General features: G+C 31.5%; 1 protein-coding gene and 1 long non-coding RNA gene across 2 annotated transcripts; one reads left to right on the top strand and one right to left on the bottom strand.

Moving 5' to 3' along the window:
- Positions 1–613: 613 nt before the first annotated feature.
- LOC124457332 (lysyl oxidase homolog 3A-like) lies at positions 614–6,505 on the bottom strand. The gene is made up of 4 exons (XM_047007602.1): positions 6,199–6,505; positions 4,986–5,102; positions 929–1,231; positions 614–690 (listed from the first exon to the last, which is right to left on the bottom strand). Exons 1-4 carry the CDS (start codon positions 6,467–6,469, stop codon positions 614–616), a joined length of 768 nt encoding a protein of 255 aa, XP_046863558.1. The 5' UTR covers positions 6,470–6,505.
- A 4,168-nt stretch (positions 6,506–10,673) lies between these two features.
- On the top strand, positions 10,674–25,560 carry LOC124457843. The gene is made up of 3 exons (XR_006952831.1): positions 10,674–10,684; positions 23,112–23,119; positions 25,452–25,560. It is a non-coding gene; the product is annotated as an uncharacterized LOC124457843 (long non-coding RNA).
- Positions 25,561–25,736: the final 176 nt, after the last annotated feature.

Raw genomic sequence — 25,736 nt, 5'->3', positions numbered from 1 at the left:
TAAGGTAAACAGCATGACATTATATGACATAAAATTACACTGCAGTGTAAATTTGGAGATGCTCCTATCAATGTGTAAAAAAAATTTTAATGGAGCATCAAAAGCTACAGCATACAGCTTTAAATAGCTATAATGAATGTAGACAATCAACGGTTATACGACCAGTGCTTCTGTATAGGAATGAAACTTGGCCTGTTACAGACTACCTAGCAGAGAAGATCAGTGTATGCTAGATGAGAATGATACGCTATTGTCTTGGAGTCAGCCTGGAGGAGCACAGAACAAATGAAAGCATAAGAGAAGAAGCGAATGTCATGAGTATACTGAAATTGATGAGAAGAAAAAGACTGCAGTGGTTCGGACATGTGTGCCGGCGAAGAAGATGTAGACATTTGGAGTTTATGAGATGCAAGTGGAAAAGGACGCCCAAAGCAATGATGGAAGGACACCATCAGGAGAGACATGCAGCTATGTGGTGTCAAGAAGAGGATACCCAAGACAGAGCAGCCTGGAAAAGTCTCTTAGAACTGGGTCTCCAAAGACCTAGCAGGACAAAGCGGAGAAATGACCAAAGTGACCAATGAATTTAAACAATCGTAACAAAACTGATAATTTAAGGAGTTTCATATTCCTCCAAGGAAAAGTTGGCCAATGGACTGCCCATTTTCTCTGGTAATGTCGAATCTTTCTCTGGGCAATCATAAAATTGGTTATGTTTAATTATGTACTCGTGGAACGAGTTGTGTTTATTTGGTTAATTTACGTCCGAAGCTGTGTTTATACTTAAGGCATTTGTCAATATCTATTTCAGTATTATAAAATCATATTAAATGTTTAAATTCATCATTGAGGATCCCCCAAATAATTCAGTTTATTATCTTTCTAAAAAAAGGTAAAAAATGTACATACAAACCTGAACATTGTACACCAGCATCTTCAGATTTATCACAATAATGGGTTCCCCATCCTCTATGTGAACAACTCGTAATATTACTTTCATTTCCTACACAAGAAACATCATCCAACCATATTCTTCTACCGCCATAAGGAATATTACCTCCTAGTAAAGCCCTGAAATAATAGTCATAACCAAGTTGTCGACACACAACTTTAGCATCGTTTATATCCCAGCCATCATCACAAATTGTTCCCCATTCTCCATTGTAAAATACTTCTACACGACCTTTGCCAATAGAACTTTCTGGTCCCCGAAGTCTAACAGAGTTGCTAACTGATAAAAAAAGAAAATCAAGAGATAAAGCAAAATATAGAAGTCTCAACTCCGAAATATTCTAAGTTACATGTATACATATAAAGTATCCTAATATGTTAGATGCCATTGTAAAATCTTCTTAGGCGAGATTAATGAATTAAATTAATAACACAAAATTGATAAAAAAACTTACATGAGTACAATATCAGAACGTTTTGGACAAGTAGACACTATTTGACTTTCATGAGTCTAAATATTTTTTTATTTAGATCAGTCCTCATTTCTTTTTGTAATATAAATATCTTATTAACACTTTAACTTGCGAATGTTCCCATTAGTTTTCCATTCAATCATTTGATTTTATTGCCATATGCAACACTGCCCCATTACTTGTTGAAACAAGCAAAAAACTAAAAAGTAAATTGTTCACATAGACTCTTCGCTTACAACGTGGAAAACTATATCGTATTTTAAAAATAACTGTCTTTTTAATTATTCAGAAATACGTTTCTGGTGCTCTCTAGGCATGGCTTTAGCTGAACATTAACGGTCAGTTAAAAAAAATAAAAATGAATTAATAAGATAGACAGCACGACATTAAAAGACATAAAATTACACTCAATGCTAATTTGGAGATGCTTCTGTTAAATATGCAAAAAAAATTTTTATGGAGCTTTATAAGCTACAGCCTACAGCTTTAAAAAGCTATAATGAATGTAAACAATCGTAAAAAAACTGATAATTTAAGGATTATTGCATTCCTCCACGGAACATTTGGTCAATGTGCTGCCCTTTTTCTCGAGTATTATCGAATGTTTCTATGGGCAATCATAAAATAGGTTATGTTTAATTATGTCCTCGTGGAACGAGTTGTGTTTATATGGTTAATTTACGTCCGAAGCTGTGTTTATACTTAAGCAATTTGTCAATCTTGTTTCAGTATTTGAAAATCATATTAAATGTTTCGATTAATCATTGAGGATCCTTCAAATAATTCAGTTTATTATCATTGTAAATAAATGTAAATAATGTAGGAACAAACCTGAACATTGTATACCAGCATCTTCATCATGTGTACAATTATGTGATCCCCATCCTCTATGTGAACAACTCGAAATATTATTTTCATTTCCTACACATTGAACGTCGTCTAACCATATTCTTCCACTGCCATGTGGAACATTACCTCCTAGTAAAGCCCTGACAGCATAGTCATAACCAAGTTGTCGACAAACAACTTTGGCATCGTTTAAATCCCAGCCATCATCACAAATTGTTCCCCATTCTCCATTGTAAAATACATCCACACGACCTCTGCCAATAGAACTTTCTGGTCCCCGAAGTCTAACAGGGTTAATGACTGATAAAAAAAGAAAATAAGGAGATATTGCAAAACATGGAAGCCTTCACTCTAAAATATTCTAAGTTACATGTTTATATATAAAGTATCCTGTTATGTTGGGTGCCATTGTAATATATTTTTGTGCGAAATTAATCATTTAAATTAGTAACAAAAATTTGATAAAAGAGTTTACATAACTACAATATCAAAACGTTTTGGACCATCAGACACAATATTTGACTTTCATGAGTCGAAAAAATTTTTTATTTAGACCAGTCCTTATATCATTATGTAATATAAATAAGTTCTTAACCCGTTAACTTGCGAACTTTCCCCATTGTTTCCCATACAATCATTTCATTTTATTGCAATATGGCAAAAGTACCCCATAACTTGTTGATACATGCAAAAAATGAAGAGTAAATAGTTCACTCATACTCTTCGTTTAAAACGTGGGAATCTTTATCACATTTTTAAAATAACTGTCTTTTTTAATTATTGAGAAATATGATTCTGGTGCTCTCTAGGTATGGCTTTAGCTAAATCTTAACGGTCAGTTAAAAACGAATTTAAAAATGAATTCTTAAGGTAAACAGCACGCCATTACATGACAAAAAATTACACTGCAGTGTAAATTTGGAGATGCTCCTTATCAATGTGTAAAAAAATTTTAATGGAGCATCATAAGCTACAGCATACAGCTTTAAATAGCTATAATGAATGTAGACAATCAACGGTGATACGCCCAGTGCTTCTGTATAGGAATGAAACTTGGCCTGTTACAGACTACCTAGCAGAGAAGATCAGTGTATGCTAGATGAGAATGATACGCTATTGTCTTGGAGTCAGCCTGGAGGAGCACAGAACAAATGAAAGCATAAGAGAAGAAGCGAATGTCATGAGTATACTGAAATTGATGAGAAGAAAAAGACGGCAGTGTTTCGGACATGTGTGCCGGCGTGAAGAAGATGTAGACATTTGGAGAGTTTATGAGATGCAAGTGGAGGGGAGACGGAAACGAGGACGCCCAAAGCAATGATGGAAGGACACCATCAGGAGAGACATGCAGCTATGTGGTGTCAAAGAAGAGGATACCCAAGACAGAGCAGCCTGGAAAAGTCTCTTAGAACTGGGTCTCCGGCAAAGACCCGCTCCCCGAGCAGGACAAAGCGGAGAAATGACCAAAGGTGACCAATGAATTTAAACAATCGTAACAAAACTGATAATTTAAGGAGTTTCATATTCCTCCAAGGAAAAGTTGGCCAATGGACTGCCCATTTTCTCTGGTAATGTCGAATCTTTCTCTGGGCAATCATAAAATAGGTTAAGTTTAATAATGTACTCGTGGAACGAGTTGTGTTTATTTGGTTAATTTACGTCCGAAGCTGTGTTTATACTTAAGGCATTTGTCAATATCTATTTCAGTATTATAAAATCATATTAAATGTTTAAATTCATCATTGAGGATCCCCCAAATAATTTAGTTTATTATCTTTCTAAAAAAAGGTAAATAATGTACATACAAACCTGAACATTGTACACCAGCATCTTCAGATTTATCACAATCATGGTTTCCCCATCCTCTATGTGAACAACTCGAAATAATATTTTCATTTCCTACACAAGAAACATCATCCAACCATATTCTTCCACTGCCATAAGGAATATTACCTCCTAGTAAAGCCCTGACAGCATTGTCATAACCAAGTTGTCGACACACAACTTTAGCATCGTTTATATCCCAGCCATCATCACAAATTGTTCCCCATTCTCCATTGTAAAATACTTCTACACGACCTTTGCCAATAGAACTTTCTGGTCCCCGAAGTCTTACAGGGTTAATAACTGATAAAAAGAGAAAATAAGGAGATATTGCAAAATATAGAATATCAACTTTGAAATATTTTAAGTTACATGTATACTTATAAAGTATCCTAATATGTTAGATGCCATTGTAAAATCTTCTAAGGCGAAATTAATGAATTAAATTAGTAACAAAAAATTGATAAAAAATTTTACATGAATACAATATCAAAACGATTTAGACATGTAGACACTATTTGACTTTCATGAGTCTAAATAATTTTTTATTTAGATCAGTCCTCATTACTTTTTGTAATATACATAAAATTAAAATACATAAAATTACACTGCAGTGTTAATTTGGAGATGCTCCTTTTTAATATGCAAAAAAATTCTAATGGAGCTACATAAGCTAAAGCCTTCAGCTTTAAAAAGCCATAATTAATGTAAAAATCGTAACAAAACAAATAATATAAGGATTATCACATTCCTCCACGGAAAATTTGGTCAATAGGCGGTCCTTTTTCTCTGGCATTACTTAATCTTTTTATTGGCATAGATATAATAGGTTATGTTTAATTATGTCCTTGTGGAACAAGTTGTGTTTGTTTAGTTATAAATCCATACCCTGGCACGAGTTACATTCTCCTGAGTATCCTTTCATACACGTGCAGTATAATGATCCATTAATTTTACGATAGTAAGTGTTGGGTCCACATAAAGGAAGTCGAAAAGTGTTTGTCGCTATATAGAATAATAAAATTAAAAATAAAATCAACAATGGATTTCAAAAGAAAGCATGTTCTTTCTTAAAGAACACAATATTTGTCATTCAGTATCCACTATGACGTACCCAGCTAGGGATTTGTGATGTATCTTTGGTGTTCACGAATATCGTAAAAACAAAACAATTAAATAAATGTTGAAAATTTACAGAGTATGAACAGATTTGCTGGCTGTTCGGGATACTATAAAGGATGTATCTAAAGAAGTTAGATAATTAAAAATTGTTCAGGAAATTGTCAATTCATCAATATTTCTAACAAAATGTGCCAAAGCTCATGTATTTTGGCATTGCCTTGTCTTGATTATTTAAAAGTAAAATGAATTAAGATTTAATCTCGAAAACCATGAGAGTACTTCGTAATTGCCTCACTTTGAACTGCATGCAGAAAGAAAATGAAAATTTTCAAATCTAGTTTAATGCAAAGATTTATAAGTTTGAACTCTGTTTTGCAATGTACTAAATATTTAGAAGATTTGATAAATATTAAGCTCACTGCACAACATGCTCAAATTAAATGAGATATGATCTTCGCACTTTGCTGGACAATTTAAGCAATCGTCTCAGGACCTGAAAAAATCAGGTGACTCAACGGGATTGGTGACTCAATCGTCTCTCCTGAGACGATTGCTTAAATTGTCCAGCAAAGTGCGAAGATCATATCTCATTTAATTTCAAACACCGCACTGCACAAAACATTCATATGCTCAAATTAGACGTTTTTGTCTTTCATTCTATTTTCATGAATTTTTTTCTTATTTAAAATTGATTACAAGCCAGAGTGATTGTTGAAATGATGTAAGAAACAATAAAGATATAAATTTAACACCCAACAAATTTGGCAAGAATAGACAAACGGCAAAAACATCCAGAATAGACACTTTTCACTTTGAACTTAATGTTTATCAAATTTTCTATAATTTTGGAACGAAGAACAACCGTTTAATAAGGCATTGTAACTTTAAACTTTTTAATGTCTTTCAATTTTAAGTACATTAGCGTGAGAGTTTTTGCAAGTCTTAGCTTGTTATGTCAAATAAGTAAATATTTAACTACCGTTTGAGTCAGGAGTGATACTGTGTATAGCTACAGCCAAATCAAGATAACCGTTGTTTACAGGAAGAAAATATTTACGCCTCGTACGTTGATCTGTTGTGTTATGGACACTAACGACACTTCGTCCGACACTAGTTATGATATAAATAAAATCCCCAAATACTGCCATGGGACCTCCTGAAGTTCCAAAATCAATTACATCATGGGAGTAGTAATCACAAGAAAAAACATTTCCGTTTGAAACTCGCCAATAAATCTTCTCTTTAGCCATGTCAAGCGTTAGATCATGTGCTATTGATTGAAGTGAAACTGAAAGAATATGATGTTTATTTTCAGTCTTGTTCCATAACCATAAGAAACGTTCTGTACTTTCTGCCAAGAATAGATACCTTAATAAAAATATTTGTTTTGTACATTAGTTTTTTCTATACGTACTGAAATACATAAACAATATACAGGCTAATATATACATAAAAGGAAAGATAGATTTTTTTAATTTAGACAAAGATTTTGTCAAAGTATTCAGAGCTACTTTCATATATAGACGGTTTAATGGAACATATTTATGAAATTTGATAATACAGCAACATAAAGCTATTGTAGCTAACAGGAAAAGATCATCTTTAATATTTGAAATCCCTCGTTTGAAAACCGAACTAAAATATATGAAGTAATTAAACATTGCATGTGATTCAGAGCATAATAAATGTAATATGTTATTTTTATTCACATAACTTCTATAATGATTGGTATTGTTTGAGATTATTGTCGGAATGAGTAATGCTGTAGTTTGGATTGGCTGCTGAATGAATTGTGTTGGTAATTGATAATGCTAAAAATTACCTGATGCGTGGAAATTTTGTTGCAATTGAAAATTTGGTGTTGGTGAATGATATGCACCATTTAATGTAGATATAAATTTAAGAAAGCTTTGTCATTTCAGGCTTAAGCTTTCTTAATTTTTTAGTTTCATCTTGCATGAAAAGTAGCAGCTCCTTGGATGGATCATCGTCTACAAATGTCTTTAAAAGAGCTATAGCTTCACAAACATTGTCTTTTGTTGATACTTTTTTTCAGTTTGTTTGGACAAGCGATTTTTTACAACTATCTTAACCTTCTCTCTTCAATTGTCAAATTTCTTCATTGTTTTTCTGAAAAATTAGAAAAAACTGACGCTGGAGCTAGCGCTATTGGTATCATTTGAAAATGATGATTCTATCGCCATGTCACGTTCATGTTTTTAAGAATCTCTGGATTAGACAAACTGCAAAAACTGCTTGAACACTATGGCCCTTACTTTATCGAAAATGTTTGATGCATCTGGCAGTTTTAATTATCATCGCAGCATATTTGCATTCTTTATACATTTATTAAATATATTACTCATTTGAGTAACAGTAAAGTCCATGTCTTCTTGTCGTTCACAAGACTTGCCCCGAACTCTTTAAAAAATTTCTCGTATTAACTAACGTTCTTTTGGGTTTTGTGTTCGTGGAAATTAATTTTTTCTTGTAATATGATAAAAATTAATGCCCAACATAAAGTTTTAATTAGAGCCATAGAATTAGACCAAAAGTTTTAAAATGGAATTTATACCGACGTTTCGTCCTTAGTCAAGACATATTCAGTCAAATTATAATTTATAATGAGATGTTAAGACAAGATATTGTATTTACAAAAGGTGTTAAATTACGACTTAAGAGGCGGTGTCAAATGGAATATTTGATAAAGAAGTTGGGAAGTAAAATATACTTAAGCTAAGAGAGGTTAAGTGCAATGGAACTTTCTTGAACGATGAGTGAAGACTTGTATTTATTGATTACAAGGCCCTTATGAATGGAGAGTTCATAGGAATCGTTAGAAAAGGAAATTTTTTTAAATTCGTAAGTTACTTATAACATATTCAGAAAGTTCTCACTTCACAGGCTTTTCAGCCAATTTCTTTTTAATCTCTAACATGATTATTATCCACAGATTCATCATCAGTTGAGCAACTACAGATCTAACGTTTGCTTAAATTACACTAAGAAACACTGCATGAACTAAAGGTAGTGGAACGATTTTCCATTCCGGTGATTTGATCGGATGTGTGATTGGATTTATTGAAGAGTAGTGTGCATACAATTAATTTGCAGCTGTTGACTTTTCAATATACTCCGCCATTCAATGCAAGTTAAAAGAAGGCTTGAAAAACTATAAACTTGATATAAGGATTTTTTTTTAAATTGCCACATTTTTTGAAAACTAACATCCTTTTTTGTATTTTTGATGGGACTACGTGGAAATGTGAAAAACGAAAAGGTGAAGTTTTTTACGCCCACCACCTTCGTCAATTTTTTAAAACTTTATTGCCATTTCGTATTGAGATTGTTGCACATGTCTTACACTGCCTCAAAAAGGGTTAAAGTAAATGAAAGGGAACAGCCTAAAAACAAAGAATGCTCCCAATCTGTTGAAATCTTTTGTGTAGGGCATATCTTATTAAGCATATGATTACCACGTAGGCGTCAAACAAATTGCATTTTTTGACAAAGAAAAGCGCTCTTAGGTTGCTTTGATCGGATGTGTGACTGAATTTATTGAAGAGTAGTGTGCATACAGTTAATTTGCAGCTCTTGACTTTTCAGTATACTCCGCCATTCAATGCAAGTTAAAAGAAGGCTTGAAAAACTATAAACTTGATATACTGATTTTTTTCTAAATTGCCACATTTTTTAAAAACTAAAATTCTTTTTTATATTTTTGATGTATTTACGTGGGAATGTGCGCAGTTTTTTTATCTTCAATAAAAAACGAAAGGTTGAAGTTTCTTACGTTCACCACCTTCGTGAATTTTTTAAAACTTTATTGCTATTTCGTATTGAGATTGTTGCACAGTTTATGAAAGGGCACAGCAAAGCAAAAATTAATGCTCCCAATCTGTTGAAATCTTTTGTGTAGGGCATATCTTATTAAGCATATGATTACCATGGAGGTGTCAAGCAATTTGCATTTTCTGCTAAAGAAAAGCGCTCTTAGGTGGCTAACCGAAGCCAGTAATCTTATTAAATGTACAACACCAAGTTGCACAGTGAAGTTGGACTACTTTTTTGTAGTCAAATCAATATTCTGTGAGTATTTGACTAAAGTTTCATCGGTAAAGTAATTATTTAATATATTATTGCTGTTTCTATCGGTCCGTTTTATTTTATATAACGACTTCATCAATTATAAACATTGATCCCTCCGTTGTTACATATTTCTCAAAGCTTTTTGGTTGTTCAACATAAATATCGCTGTCGATTTTTGCAATTTCAGGATCTGCATGTTATTTTCTACTGCATGTGCGCTGAATAATCACACGAGCTGAGCTCATCCTTTCAGTTGGTTTGAAATGCCTTATAGTCACGCAATAAAATATTGCTGGCCAAATCTCGTTGATTTTATTGAAAAGCCGTCGAAATATATGACGTTTGTTTCTTTATACACAAAAAATACTTAATATTTGCTCCCTTGGGTAAAAGCGAGTTTTGTTTTCCCTCGAAAATCAATATTTTTTTTATTCTTGCACCTCTAAAATAACAGGCCATGATACGGACTTCAAAAATTCAACTTTTCTATTAAATTAAAATGCCGTCTCTAATAATAAAAAATCTTACCTTACTTAAGAAAACCCTCCAATAGATTGACATTGATTACGCTTACAAGTAAATAAAAAAAATTTCAATATCGCCTTACCCATGTTTTGTGTCAAATGCAATGCTGGAAAATTGTAAGCCTGGTTGAAGCCTCATAACACTTGTAATTTTTTTTTTCAAATGAATTTGGTAGATAATGTTTGTGGAGTCAATGTAAAAGATACGGCGACCAATCCAGTCAACTGTAATATCATGAACAGAAACATCTTTCGCAAAAACTTCGTTTCTAGTTAAGTCAAAATTTCCCCGTTTGATGTCTTTGTCATCAATGTAGTAAAGCACATTCTCGACTACGTCAATTTCTATGTCATTATATTTTGATGCATGGTCAAATTTATTCTTACTGGATCCATTAATAGTGCTGACATGAATATCTCCAGTAATAGAATCGACAGAGTATACTTTATCGAAGCTCATAATAATCAAATATGGCTTTGGATAAACATCTAAATAAATAATAAAAAACTTTAAGTAACAACGATGCGAGTGGATTAAAAAAAATGCAAATTTTTATAGACTTTACGATCATAATATTTGGTGAAAGACCAGAATAAGTATTTTCAGAAAGAATTTTTCACTATAGAAATATTACTAATAACTGAAATTAGATTGGCTGCGTAACTTCTACCTATCTTTGTTGAATATTGTTTTTGGTGCTATGAAGAAGAAACTATGAAAATTTGTCAAATTCAATGAATATACCTTTGTAGAAACACATTTCTGTTTGCATTTGCATCATTTCTTTGTTGTATTGTTTTACTTCCTTGCATGCAGTTGTGTTATCGTCATTGCCATTTTTATCAACGCAAGTTTCCATCCATTCTTTCACGTTGTCTTTTAATCTCTCTAAGCTTTTCTTGCAGATTGATATGTCGTCATTACCATTTACTATTTGGCCACTAATAGACAGGATTATGAGAGTCCCAAGAAACACTTTTGTTGAGCTTGATATCATCTTTATTTTCTATTTATTAGAAGGTGGACGATTACTAATTTCTTTAAAGCTTTCGTAGTGAAACATTTACTTTATATATGAAAGGTTTATCATTAATATAATCATGTAATCATTTGTTCTTAAACTTTTTTTGGTTGTATAAATCAAGTATTTATTTCTATAATTATGTAAGATTTTAACTTCCTTTCTAAAAAGTATTTTCACGTTTGCTTTCAGATAATTTTGTTGCAATAGATTAGACAAATTGTTCATTATAAGGACTCAAGTTTACAAGAATTCATGTAAGTAGAGTTTACCCACCTAGAACGTGTTTTGAATAAATAGATGAAAGGTTTCTAGGAAACCAAAGCATAGAAAGAAATAAAATATTTCAATGACCACTATAAGGAAAAACACACAATATATGAAATTCACCAAGAGCGGTTTAGAAAAAATTTAAAATGGGTTGATTTCAAGTTTTCTCATGTTAACTTAGTTTACCAGATGAATGGAAAAGACCTATTGCATAACTAAGCCAGCAAAATTAAATGCAAAATAGTCTGTTGCGCAGTGTTTAACAGACTCGCTGGCCTCTTCGTAACTACATGTCGTCTAGTTACAGAAATGGAGGCCGTTAAACAATACATGATATTCAGCTTTACAACATCTGCCAGTCGTATAGAGAAGTTCGACTCTCATAGTTATATAAATTCTGAATTGAATGAAATTTATGAGTATTTTGACAGAACTGCTAAAGTAAAGAATGTCTAAAAGGCTAAATAGAAGAATGCAACTTTGCAGTATTAAAAAATTCTTATTTCTTCAAATATTTTGTTTCAGACAACTAAAAGCCATTTGCCATTTGTCAAAAATAGTTTTGCAATATTTAATAATCGTAGCAAAAGAAACAAGAGACGAAAAATGTATCATTTGTTCTACATGCATTCCTTGCTTTTTATAATGACTTCTGTATTAATGTTTGATAATGATTTGCCCTATTTCAATTTGTTGAATTATGTACCTCTCTTTCTTTATCATTTCCCTCAATCCTAAATCTTAGTTTTAATGTGCAATGAAATATTTTTTATCACACATGATTTCAAGTTTTAGTTTACTATCATTCTCATCTAAAAACGTCAAACACTTTGCAAATATTTAAATTCTTAAATGTCTATGATAGTTAAAAAACATTTTTTGTTATGTCTATTTAGAAAAAAATACTTAATGATGGTTGATTAAATATTTTTGATGTAGCTACTATATTCTCTGGCGTATCATTGGAAATATGATATAATACATTTCCAGACATTCATAAATATAAATAAGTAGAGCTTTATATTTAGTTGTGATAAATCAATTCATTTTTGTTTTCATCGTATGGATAAATATAAAATGATGAAATGATTTGCGAAACGTTGAAAATTTTTAAAAAATTTTAGACTAGTCAAATTACCAGATGGCAGCTATGTATATATGATGCATGGTTGCGCTACTCTAAACTACAGAAAATGATTAAAAAACATACAAAAATGTTTCATAATGCTTTAGGTATTTTATAAGATAAAGATTTTGTTAGATTATCTGTTGGATTACGTATAAGCATGACTATGATAAATGAAAAATATGCTCTTGATAACGAAGTTTAATCCATAAGAGCTATTCTTTTTGCATTATGTGATAGGCTCTGAATTTTAGGTTTTCTTTATGTTTTCTTTGCTTACCATTGAAGAGGCAATTTGGCTATCAATGAAATTTCTCCTTTGAATTCTACGAGTTTATTTTCAATCCTTCTCAAACAGCAGCTTAGACAAAATATAACTGAAGCAGAAATTGTCTTGTCCTAAAGTGCTAGTAATATTGGCTTTTGAATTTTGATATTAACACAAGACAAGTACTTTTCTGTGGACGGGGACACAAATTTTGATGATTTTTCATTATTTTGGGATAAAGAGCATAATTGCAGAAATTTATTGTCAGAAAAATATGCAACAAAAATATTGTTTCAACAATTCTTAGAAATACCATTTACATTGAAAATAACAGACCAAATTATTTTAATTCCTTATAACAACACCCGGGAAAAATATGTTTATGATGACGTTATTCAAATTGGTCAACTATTTCAAGTGTCTCTATAAACTAAAAGAAAAATGTGCACTGCAGATGTTAGTTTTCGCTCATTGATAAGATACTATAAAGCTAAAAAAGGAGTATTGTCTATAAGCAACTTTTGCTCAATTTTTATTGTTCATTATATCATGGTTTACCCTTTTTTTTCTTAACATAACATGAAACTTTCTAATGTACATCGAACTCAGACAAAGCTAGTTTCTTAGGTAAATATCTTTATACATCCCATTTCACAGGATTTTAATTTCTCATGTTTTTAACAAATTTAGTTCATTTCAATGTTTTCATTCCTTTTCCTCTCTCAAAAATTCAGAAAATAAGGACAGAAAAGACACATTAGTGGTTACAGACCCCCTAAACATTTTCAGAGCAAAATTTTTGACTTATATTTTACATGAAATGCATGATATTCTGTATACAACATCTGTCAGTTGTATAGAGGAAGTTCGACTCTCATAATTATATAAGTTTTGAATTCAATGAAATTTATGAGCATTTTCACATAACTGCTAAAGTAAGGAAAGTCTAAAAAGCTATATAGAGGAATGCTACTTTGCATTATTAAAAAATTCTTGCTTCTTCAAATGTTTTGTTTCAGACAATTAAAAGGCATTTGCCATCTGTCAAAAATATTCTTGCAATATTGAATAATTATAACAGAAGAAACAAGAGCAGAGAAATGTATCATTTGTTCTGCATGTATTTATTGCTTTTTATAATGACTTCTGTATTGATGTTTGATGATGATTTGCCCGATTTCAATTTGTTGCATTATCTACCTCTCTTTCTTGATTATTTCCCTCAATCCTAAATCTTAGTTTTAATGTGCAATGAAATATATTTTATCACACATGCATTCAAGTTTAGTTTACTATCATTCCCATCTAAAAACGTAAAACACTTTGCAAATATTTTATAATTTTTAAATGTCTATGATAGTCGAAGAACATTTTTTTGTTATCTGTATTTAGAATGAAAATACTTAATGATGTTTTCTTCAAATATTTTTGATGTAGCTACTATTTTCTCTGACGTATTAATGGAAATATGATATAATACATTTCCAGACATTCATAAATATCAATTAGTAGAACTTTATCATTGGTTGTGATCAATCATTTCGTTTTTGTTTTCATCATAAGGATAAATATAGATGATAAAATGATTTGCGAAACGGTAAAATTTTTTTAAAGAATTTTAGACTAGTCAAATTACCAAATGGTAGCTATGTATATATGATGCATGGCTGTGCTACTCTAAACTACAGAAAATGTTTAAAAAAACATACAAAAATGCTTCTTAATGCTTTAAGTATTTTATAAGATAAATATTGTGTTAGATTATCTGTTGGATTACGTATAAATATGACTATGATAAATGAAATGTATGGTCTTGATAAGGAAGTTTAATCCATAAGAGCTATTGTTCTTAAATTATGTGATAGGCTCTTAATTTTAGGTTTTCTTTATGTTTTCCTTGCTTACCATTGAAAAGGAAATTTGGCTATCAATGAAATTTCTCCTTTGAATTCTTGCGAGTTATTTTCAATCCTTCTCATACAGCAGCTTAGACAAAATATAACTTAAGTAGAAATTGCCTTGTCCTAAAGTGTTAGTAATATTGGCTTTTTGAATTTTGATATCAACACAAGAAAAGTGTTTTTCTGTGGACGGGGACACAAATTTTGAGGACTTTTCGTTATCTTTGGGATGAAGAGCCATAATTTCAGACATTTAGTGTCATAAAAAATATGCAACAAAAATATTGTTTCAACAATTCCAAGAAATACTATTTACATTGAAAAAAAACAGACCAAATTATTTTATTCCTTGTAACAACACCCCGGGAAAAAATATGTTTAAGTTGACGTTATTCAAATCGGTCAACTATTTCAAGTGTCTCTATAAACTAAAAGAAAAATGTGCACTGCAGATGTTAGTTTTCGCTCATAGATAAGATACTATAAAGCCAAAAACGGAGTATTGTCTATAAGCAACTTTTGTTCAATTTTTATTGTTCATTATAACATGGTTTACCCTTTTTTTCTTAACATAACATGAAACTTTCTAATGTACGTCGAACTCAAACAAGGCTAGTTTCTTAGGTAATTATCTTTATTCATCCTATTTCACATGATTTTAATTTCTCATGTTTTTAACAAATTTAGTTCATTTCAATGTTTTCATTCCTTTTCCTCTCTCAAAAATTCAGAAAATAAGGACAAAAAAGACACATTAGTGGTTGCAGACCCCCCCCTGCTTAAACATTTTCAGATCAAAATTTTCGACTTACGTTTTTATAAGTTAAAATACTCATTAAGGAAATGTTTTTTTCGTTTTCGCCGAATGTATAAAAGCACGTACCTGCACACACTTTTTCATTTTCCTGTGATAAATTTTGGCGTACTTTGTATGTTTGTGTTTCATTAATATAATGTCAAGTTTAAGTTTTTTAGGCACACTACTCGTGCAATATGCATAAATGTACATCATTAGAGTATACTTTTGAGCAATTTTTCTAATGATAATAATGATTTTTCAACAATTCGTTTTCAAAAATATTACATTGCCATTGATTGCAAAAACGTTCTCTCAATTTTATTCGAACAGTCTCTAAAAAAAACACGCTTTCTGCAAAAAAGAATCTGCAAAGAAATGTTTCTTTTTTTACATTGCTTTTGACTCAGATTATTGAAAGGACAACAATGAATTGTGTGACAGGGAAAATTTATTACTAATTGCAAAAATTAAACAACTCAAAAATAATTTCCTTTTAATGTTTAAATTATTCAACAGCTTAATTACATTGACGTAATTCTATTAGGTGCGCAGTCTGACTCGCGCTACACTCAGCAAACGCCGATCAAATATTGCATGTTGCGCCCGCAATGAAATAGTAAAATAAGCACGCAGTGCGTACATGTGGGTAGCCTCAAAAGCTTAGCAGCGATAAGCCGAGCAAAATTCATGGTTCACCAAGTAAGCTTAATGCAAAATCGGTAAAAAAATGGCGATAAAAAGAACGGTCGCTATTATTGCATAGTAGAAGTGCTATTTTAACAGATATTTTTAAAAAATGAAAGACTTACATCTGTAGAACCAACGCTATTAATGCAAGGATAAAACCAACATTCGTTGACTTCTGTTTCAATAAAAAACGTTCATAAATCAGTAGAGAATTTAGATGTAACATCAAGAATAACGTTTGTATAATAGGTTACCCCCATTCACAATTACTTAGCATGGCTACAAAGTCATCTAAGATCTTTTCAAGGCCTGTGTTGCACTCAATGAGTGTGAGTGTTAGTGAGCATTTATAATAAGGACAAAATTTGCACAAACATAACATGCATATCATACATAAAACTTACGAACTTGAATGCATCAGCAGTATTTTTGCAACTTCTTTTATGTTCATTTAACAACTGTTTGAAATTTTCGACTGCAGGTGTGAACTCAACTGACAAGGGCCACTTTTTAAATCATCCTAATATTGCTAAGAGCAATTATATTTTTCAGTTATATTTATTCAAAATTGTTTGATCACTTGATGGTAAACGATAAACGAAAAGATTTTTTTAGCTAAACGAAATTCTAATATAAACTTTAGCAGCAGTGGCTAAAGTCTCTATGATGTTGTAGATCTGCTCAGCCCATCTCCGCCAAAATTTTTTCTAGAAATTTTGAATTTTCTTTGGAAATGTGATAACAGTTAAATATTCTAAAATTCTGAGAATATACGCAGAAAAGTAAGCATTTCCAATTCCATTCATACTTATTCCTTCATTATCTCCAATCGGCTTTATTTTTTGTAAAATATTACAGCTTCAAGATTTTAAGAGAATCGATCTTTGAAAACAGGGAAATAATTTTATGTAATTTTTTGAAAATAAAGAAGTTTAAGAGCATGCACACAAATGTAATTACCAGGTAATATACGTCTGTGATGACTTTACGCTACTCGTTCAATGACGTACGTATTGATGAAAAATAAACAACGAACATAAATTGCATTGTATTTAATGCTGTTTAACCACATTTCAAAAATGTGTCGTTATTGCGCGCATGTTGCGTGTGGCTTTGAAGAGAGAAATAAATCAAATTTCATTTTCTCGTAACGTCTCAGCACATATCATCGTGTTAATTTAACTCATAATTATCCGCGCCAATTTAACTTGCGTGTTAATGTTGGTAAAAATAAGCAAACAGAAAACACGCTTTCTCGTCTACATTTAACTCATGTAAAATTTTAGTGAATAAATGCTTACGGAAGTTTGTATGTTCGGAGTATCGTCTATTTTAATGATATGAATCGTCAATACCGATTTGTCTTTAATGTAAGATTCTAAGGATCAATAAAACTTTATCAATGTAACTTTTACATGTATTATAATGAACAAGAAACCTATCAGGCGTCCACTCGAGCTACTCGATAGCGCAACGAAATTCACGTCAATGCATGTTGCAGTGTTGCAGTATAAAATATAAGTAAATCGTGTATCATTACACGTGTCATTAGTGACGCTAATGGGGAAAAGAATCCATTAAATATTTTGATTAGTTCAAGGACTTAGTGTCAGGCACGTGCAATTTATGTAATCTCGGTACAGTACAGAAATACCTAAAATTTAAACTCTGTCTTACCCTCGTTAGATTGAGAAAATAGTTAAGCATTGATGACTAAGCTAATGCTAAGTACGTGGGGGTGTTTCACGAAGATTTATCAGACTGAAATGTTTTTGAAAGCGAGGTAAAGAAACATTTATTACATGGCGTTAGATGACCTAAAAACGAAGCTTTGTTTCTTTTCGCTTCGTCGCTTTCTTGCAAGGGTTAACGCCTTCACTCCTTTAGTTTTCCTCAATTAACTCACTTTCCAAATCTTCTTTCTTCGACTTTTATCCGTATATGTTTTTTCTTGTTTTGCTTTAGCTACTTGATTTGCGTTTTCATAACTTTTGTTTTGTTGAACAAAAATAACTATAGGTTTATGTAAATCATGTTACTTGTAATAGACCGTCGTTCCATCACATGAAAAATTGACTGACAAGAACGTCTCTGAGTCATTCAAAGTATGTTTATTAACCGGAGTTGAGCCAACCATATAATAAAGTTTCTTTACGGATAGTTTTATCTAGGAATATTTATAAATCATATATGTTTCATCCTCACCGCAGTTATGGTGTACACCTGTGTCATTTTATTAAATAAAGATCTTTATTTTGTTTCAATAAGCATATTTCTTTGAATTTTTTTCATTCTAACAAGAAAAGTTAACTTCCCATTAACTTTACTCTCCATTTCAAACTTCAACGAAAAATATTGTTGTTGTTTAAGATATTTAGAAAATCTTCTGCCATTAACTTACTAATACAAACGGCCCATGAAAATCCATGCACCACCAAATGGTGACCAATATTGTGACATTGAATTTCTTGGGTGATATTTCAGGAACATTTATGAGTTTGTTACTGTATGTGACTGCTAAAACTGTGTTCAGACCTCCCACTCCGGCACTAAGATCACGTAATAATTTCTGTCCTGCATCAATATGGTCATCTGAAAGCCATACATTTAGATTTAGAAGCACGTCTTCTGAGCATATGAAAACTTTATTCCTTGAATATCTACGTAACACTCCTCAGAATTTTTAATTTTTTCATTGTTGTTCAGTTTCATCTTATTTGCTAGTTGCTCTTTAATTACTTGTAATTTGCGTTTCTCCTGCTTCTCTTCTTTTTCAAGCTTCTCTTCAAATACTTCAATCTTTTCACTTTTTAAATCAGCTGCTCTTCCCACTCGCTTACCTGTACACCTCTTGCATTTTCGTTTTAGCAAAGAAGATTGTGACCTACTCTTTGAAAGTTTCTTTCTCTGAATTGCAGCAGGTTTATAGTACAAAGTGATTGACATATATCATTATCCGTTTTACTTTTGTCAATCACAAATTTATCGACTCCATCAAAAATTCTACCTTACTCGCTCTATTTTCGTGGTTTCTGAGTGATATACTAGGTAAACTGGACTGCTCTTATCACATCCCACATGAATGCCTCTTTTACCTCTTGGCTCGAGCTTTCTGGGATTCTGTACGTATAAGCAAAAACACACTGAACCGAACCATGCATTTTGCTAAGATTAGACTTGAATATCGTTAGATCCTCACCTGCAATTATTTCAAACCTATTATTTCAAACCTATTATTGTTACATCTGTTTGCAATATTTGCAGATGCCATTACTGCATAGGTTTTCATGAACTAAAATTTGGTAATTTTGATTCAACTAGTAACCATCTTGCCATATTGAATCAATTTAACCAGTCTCTTTCTCCCGTCCCATTTTGGTAAGGCGAATAAGTCTTAACGAACAATGTCTCCTGCTTGATTAGACTATTACTTAAAAGAAATTTGAACTCATATCCTACAAAATGTCCCCAATTATCACTTTTAATAAATTTTAGTTTTCCTTTGGTTGCAATTTCAGCAAGAAGTTCAATAAGCATTTCTTAACACCATATAATCGAACAAAAGAATATTTAGCTACATAATCCACAGTTGTTAATTATCTCATTTCACAACTAAATCTGGGCTAGAACTCGAAATGTCAAAACAAAACCGCAATGAAATGAAAACATTGACACAATACAAATGTTACGAAATAATCCGATAGGACCTTCAAAAATCAGCTCAAAATATTAAACGAAACTTATTTTAATACATTACATTCACTTGATTTTTTTCCTATTTAATCTTGATGATCAGTAATCAATAGAGGTTTAGAAAGGCATTAAACTTGAAGAAATCGTTTCTTAATGTTAAGACTTATCAAAATGTACATCCCGGTGCTAAATGATGCTTCAATATTTTCAAATAATACCTGTCTCAGCGACTTCTTGCAAAAATATCAAAGTGATTTGATTACAATGAACATTCCACAAAAACAAAAAAATATTTTCTGTGATGTTTTTCATGGTAAATTACACAAAATAAAAGTTCTATTTATTGCATATCTTTCCCCCTTCGTGTTACGTTAAAACAGAGTTGAAACATTTGACATTTTAGTGCTTTTATCTCAGGTAACTTAAATATTAGGGTATGGTATTTTGAAAAATCAGGTAGAGAATACTTGATTACAAAAACATTTTATTTATTGTTTTTCTTGAAAATTTCTAAGATCCCATTTTAAACTTGTACGAATTTTTTATCATCAACAAAACCTGACATAAAGAAGCAAACTAATTGTAAGTGCTCTTCCTCGATGTAAGAGAGAATGAAAAAAAATGAAGAAAGAGTTATCACAAATCGATGCATTTTATCTTGTAACTTAATCTAGTCTTAGTACGTTCATTAAGAATATTTTGGCGAAACAAACTTTGCACTTTGTTTTATTTGACTATTTTTTTAGCCTGTGTTCAGGCATATACCATCTAACTCAATATAGGAAAGATACCACTTCCAGGAAGTTAGGTAGCTATGTGTGTAACACACCGTCGTTGACGCTAGGTTGTTACTACTCAGCGACATGTTTGCCAGGTTACCAAGTGTAGTCGTTATAACAAATTGTACTAAAATTAATGGAACGCTACCTAAAACTAATAATTGAAGCGAAATGCCCAAATCTTACACCATACACGCAAGATTTTACCTCTAGACACGCGTGATTAAGTGTTTCGAGACTCTCGCTCGGAGTATAAATTGATTGACTTCACAAACGTGTCTGGGGTAAAATTTCGCGTTTCTGGGGTAAAATCACGGCTTAAAAATATTATTAGGGTTTTGAATTACAAGTGGCATTCTATGTATTTTAGTTAAATGTTTTAACACCATCTGCAATCATGTCGCTATGTCGTTATGTTGTTGAGGTGTAAGAACTTAACGACGAAGATTACAAAGGTTTGATCGAATTACAAGTGTTCTTTCTAAAAAAAGGGTAAAAAAAGTCGTTAAAGAAAACGAAAATGTCTCATGTTTTGATCTAGGAGTGTAAATGTACTCTATTGTAAACAAATTCTGTGAAAACCATTGACGTTTTAGCATTTCGTAAATATTTTCTCTAATAAAGCAAGGATGTTATTTACAAATGATGTAATTCATACACAAATTAATAAATAAAAGATGTTTACTGCACGTGTTTGCACAGGCTTATGCAAACCGAGGAGACCTTTGGGAGAATTCGAGAGCAGATCAGTGCAAGCCCAAAACCGAATGTTGAGGATTGCACATGCTCAAGAGTTTTTACCCCAGACACACTTGCATAAGCCAGTGCAAACACGAAAAACATCTTTTATTTTTTTTAAAAAGTAACAATAATGCGAAACAAAAAACCGTTATAATATTCTTTTAACGTGTAGTCATGATTAATTTGCAAATTCTGTTTGATTGATTGATTGATTTGATTGGTTGAGCTCAGATCGTTTTTCGAAAAAATGAAATGTTTTCACTAATAATTTATAATTTGCATTCATTGTACAATCATAAACATTGCAATCGAAGAAATGGTACTCTATGTTGTGCTTGATGTTTTATAAATCATAAATGATTGGAAACATAATAATTCATAAGTGCAATATCTGACGTCATTTTCTAAGATCGTCATCCATTTTGAGTTAGACAAAATAATTCTTAATTTTTATTTCGATATCATATTCCAGACATTTATGATTCCTACAATGCATGAATTTATTGGTAAATCAATCTAAAGGATTAACAAGTCCCAACGGAAAAACTGAATGTCAAGATTTACAATAGATTGATTTTTTCAAGATTTCTTTTAATTACAAAATATGTCGAGGTTTGCCTCTCCTTTGGAAACACATCATAAACAGATTTTTTTAATTTTATTTTAATGCAATCGCGGTCATCTCTGGTTGGTGGGCAGTACAAGCGGCATGGTAGATAGCAATCAACAGCATTGTCTTGCGGAATCCACGCAATAACTTTATGTAACTTCAAAAGAAAATCTTACGGGTTGATTTGTCAATTGTCCAAGATAATGTAATTCAGTAAATCATTTGATTTGTCAATAAGATTTTATTCTTAACAGAAATAAAACTTCATCATTTTACATTTTTTTATAGATTATGATATTATGTACGTTTACTTTATATAATAATATGGTTGATTACAACTTGTTTACACGTAGTTTTGTATTACAGATACATTTCAACAATGGATAAAATGTCAAACATACAGAATTTTCTACATAAACTTTCAAATTTTCCACGACACATTTTACGAAAATCATCTTCGATTAGAATTAGGTTTTCAGTGTATTTTTTTGACATGATTCCACATCACTAGGATCTTTCGTCATAGTCTATAAAATTTTATAAAATTAAACTCTCAGAAAAGCGATTTCCTGTTTTTAGTATATATATGAAGGAAGATAGGAAAACCCTATTCATGATCTGAACGGGAAAAAAATTCGAAAATTTTGGCCAATTTTAAATTTTGTCCGTACATACTACTTGTGTTTGCCAAGTCTCACCAAAATCAAATCAAAACAGTTTCATCCATTGTCATAATCATAGTATTGTTCCTTGGTAGCAATAGAAAGATGAAGCACGTCATTTTTTGCAATGAAAATTAAAAGAACAATACAATACACTACAAAAATTAATGCATCATCTTTCTTCCTGTGTGCAAGAGGTAGTATACATGGAACATGATAATACAAGCAATGTTCAAAGAGAATACCAAGTCTGGTAAAGAATCATTTCCAATTGGGTAGTATGATGTAATCATGCAGGATGTAACACATACCAATGAGAACATACACATCATTGATGAATGCATAAAACTGTATGCATTATTCTTAGCTTTTTCCACAGCTGTTGCAATATGTCTGTGCTATTCACATACTGAAAGGGAAGTATTAGACAAACACAAAGCAAATGCATTTTGAAAACATGTAAATGCCCCATCCTTATGTTCTCTATGAATTAATGGATGGTGAGCATAATATTCTGCATTCTGAAAAAATTCAATGCTGGTAAGGCAACATAGATAGAGTGATAAATTTTCATTCCCTACCATTGAAATGGAGCATGCATAGTACACACAGTTACATTCAGCCAGTGTACTAAACATAAAAAAGTATTTGCAATATTCAAAGAAAGAAATTGATAAATACCAAATTTACATTTACATTCAAGCTACATAAAAATGATGAGAGTACTTGGTGTATGTTATAAACACATGTTTTGATAAATCAGAGAAAATGTCATGAATAAGGTGTTTTCAGTGGAGCTGGTTGGAGATGTTTGTATAAAAATCCAAATAGTTTAAAATAGTAAGTAGATTTCCTGCACAGTCGAGTGTAAAACTATATAGGTAGTATATCATAGCACTTTGATGTCACATGAAAACATATTGAGACCCTATGTATAAAATAACACAAGCACCAATTACTAACATATACTTCATGACATCTATAATCATAAATAATGTTACTTTATTTGTAGACAATTTCCTTTTTAAGGTTAATGGTTAGGTTTCTTAGGTATATTATAGTTTGAAAACACTGTAAAATACACAATTAGTCATTTCACATGCATTATTCAATTTTTTGCCAGACCAAGAAATGCATAATATAGTTACCAAGAATCATAAATATACTATCATCATGTATCTTAGCCTAAAACAATAGAAGACCTATAAATATGTTAACATAAAATAATTAAGAAAAGGAACCTTTTATTTTGATCGTTCTCTCTGACTCTTAGGAAACTGTAGTTTTCAAAATTCGCACAGCTGCACTTTAATCTGTTTCAGGGATGGTATTTATTCTTTAATCATTTTTTTCTTTAATCTTCTTTGATGATTAAAGAAGATTTAAATCAAAACTAAAAATTATCTTTAACGTTCCTTATTTATGCTCTTATGTCTGAAATAGTGTTTATCCGATGTCACATCAAAATATTAAATAAAGCGTATTTTCTCCTTGGTTTACTTGCGCATTCACTATGTAATATAATGATGTCTTGATGTGAATACAGAGCCTGGTGACTAGTTAAAATCTCAAGATGGTGGCGCAAGGTAAAAATTTATACTTCATATTTGCATTTTAGCACTATTGAATATTTAGCTCATGAATAAATAATTCGTTTTTGACTTTTTCTTCTGTCATTTCGTTGTAAATTAGAGCTATTTGAGATCAACTGCTATTTGCTTTTCATTTTTTTATTTTAATCTACTGTTGCAAATAAAATATTATATAGAGTACTAGTGCCAACAGATTGAGTAAGCAATTAAAACAATCTTTTTTGCAACCAATTAAAAATTCGAAGGATACCTACAAAGCCACAAATCTATACAATTGTAAGGAGTAGGATTAGGAAAGGATGCCTTGCCTTACACTCCACCTTTTGGTCTTTTTTAAAGGGGGCTAAAATTTACATAATTAATATATTTATGACTAAAATATATGAGATTTAGCAAACCGGTACACAACATGTTTGTTGATACTTGCAGCCTTGGAGTTACACTCATATATATGCGCTATATATGCGGCTGTAATCAAAATGATACTCACATGTAAACAATCGACGAAGGTTTTTAACAATAATTCTCAATCATCAATCTGCATTTGTTGTCAATATATTGTCAGTGTTAAGGTATTTAAAGCATTTAGAAACTATAAACGTTCCAATCTGTTATATTTCTTGCATTTTGCTCGTATTGATTGTAAGTTATAATATGTTGTGAAAGATTAATTATTCAATTTTATGACTGATGCACTCGCATCAGTTGCACCAGCCTGGATCCGCCCCTGATGGATAGGATGGGTTCTGTTGGGCGCCTTGAGTCAGACTTACATGACGAATTTGCCTTGTTATCTAGGCAACAAAATGAAGATGAAATTTCCCGTTAATTTTCAAAGGACACAAACTTACACGAAAATATGTTTACGCCACGTGAGTTTGTTATGAGAGATGCTAATGGACTTGAGGATACTAAAACAGATTATTCATCTACGGAATCAGCGGAAAGATCTAAACTTTTCATTACTCTTTAGGATAAACTGAAGAACCCCACAAATTGTTGTAGACGAATCCAATGTTTATGCACAACAAAGAAAAATGCGATAGGACTTGTTTTCACATGACATACTTTGTCGTAGTTTGTTGTGTTTCATTGTTCTGCAGTATGAATACATAAATCATGATTATCAATAAATTGGTTTTTATGGATGATACGATTGGCGAATTCTTGTAAAAATCGGATTTGAAACACTTCCAGCCAACTAAAACAGCATTTTACTGACTAACTGCCACAGAGGAACTTACTCAAATCACAACAAATTATGTCATCTGAAAACCAGTGCAGAAATAGCACATTAATGTAAGTTCCAGATCCTTATCATTTTGTCCTTTTCTCAATCTGTTTCATTAGTTTTCATTATTTGTAAGGACTGGAGACTTTGGCTAAGGATGACGCGATTGTTTTTTATGCCTGCCTGTATAATGTGTGAATCGATGATGAACTGTTAAAAAAATCATAAATATTACGAGGGATATAATTCCACGTTGAATAATTTTAGCTGTAAGTCAAATTGTAACAGTTTAATCATAAAATGTTTATATATGAGTGTTAATTTATTAAACTGTCTTTCAATGCAAACAGTCGTCACTATATTTTTCCGACACGCAGTTGCCTTCTTTCATTTAAGCTGCGTTTGCGCTATACCGGATTTGCTCATCACAACATCTTCATTTGCTTTAAAGGGTAACTGTTTGGATTAAATTCTTATTAAGTTGATAGATTCAATTTATTTAATTGTGTCTGGGATATTGGAC

Source organism: Xenia sp. Carnegie-2017, unplaced genomic scaffold (assembly GCF_021976095.1).
Source record: "Xenia sp. Carnegie-2017 unplaced genomic scaffold, XeniaSp_v1 HiC_scaffold_6, whole genome shotgun sequence".
Taxonomy (NCBI): Eukaryota; Metazoa; Cnidaria; class Anthozoa; order Malacalcyonacea; family Xeniidae; genus Xenia; species Xenia sp. Carnegie-2017.
This window is presented reverse-complemented; position numbering and strand designations above follow the sequence as displayed.

Coding starts and splice junctions, on each gene's coding strand:
- LOC124457332 (XM_047007602.1), bottom strand. CDS start 6,469: ATGGCTAAAGAGAAGATTTATTGGCGAGTTTCAAACGGAAATGTTTTT. Junction 1,232..4,985: donor AGAATGTAACTCGTGCCAGG/GTATGGATTTAT, acceptor TTTTTTTATCAG/TTAGCAACTCTGTTAGACTT. Junction 691..928: donor TGATAAATCTGAAGATGCTG/GTGTACAATGTT, acceptor ATGATTGCCCAG/AGAAAGATTCGACATTACCA.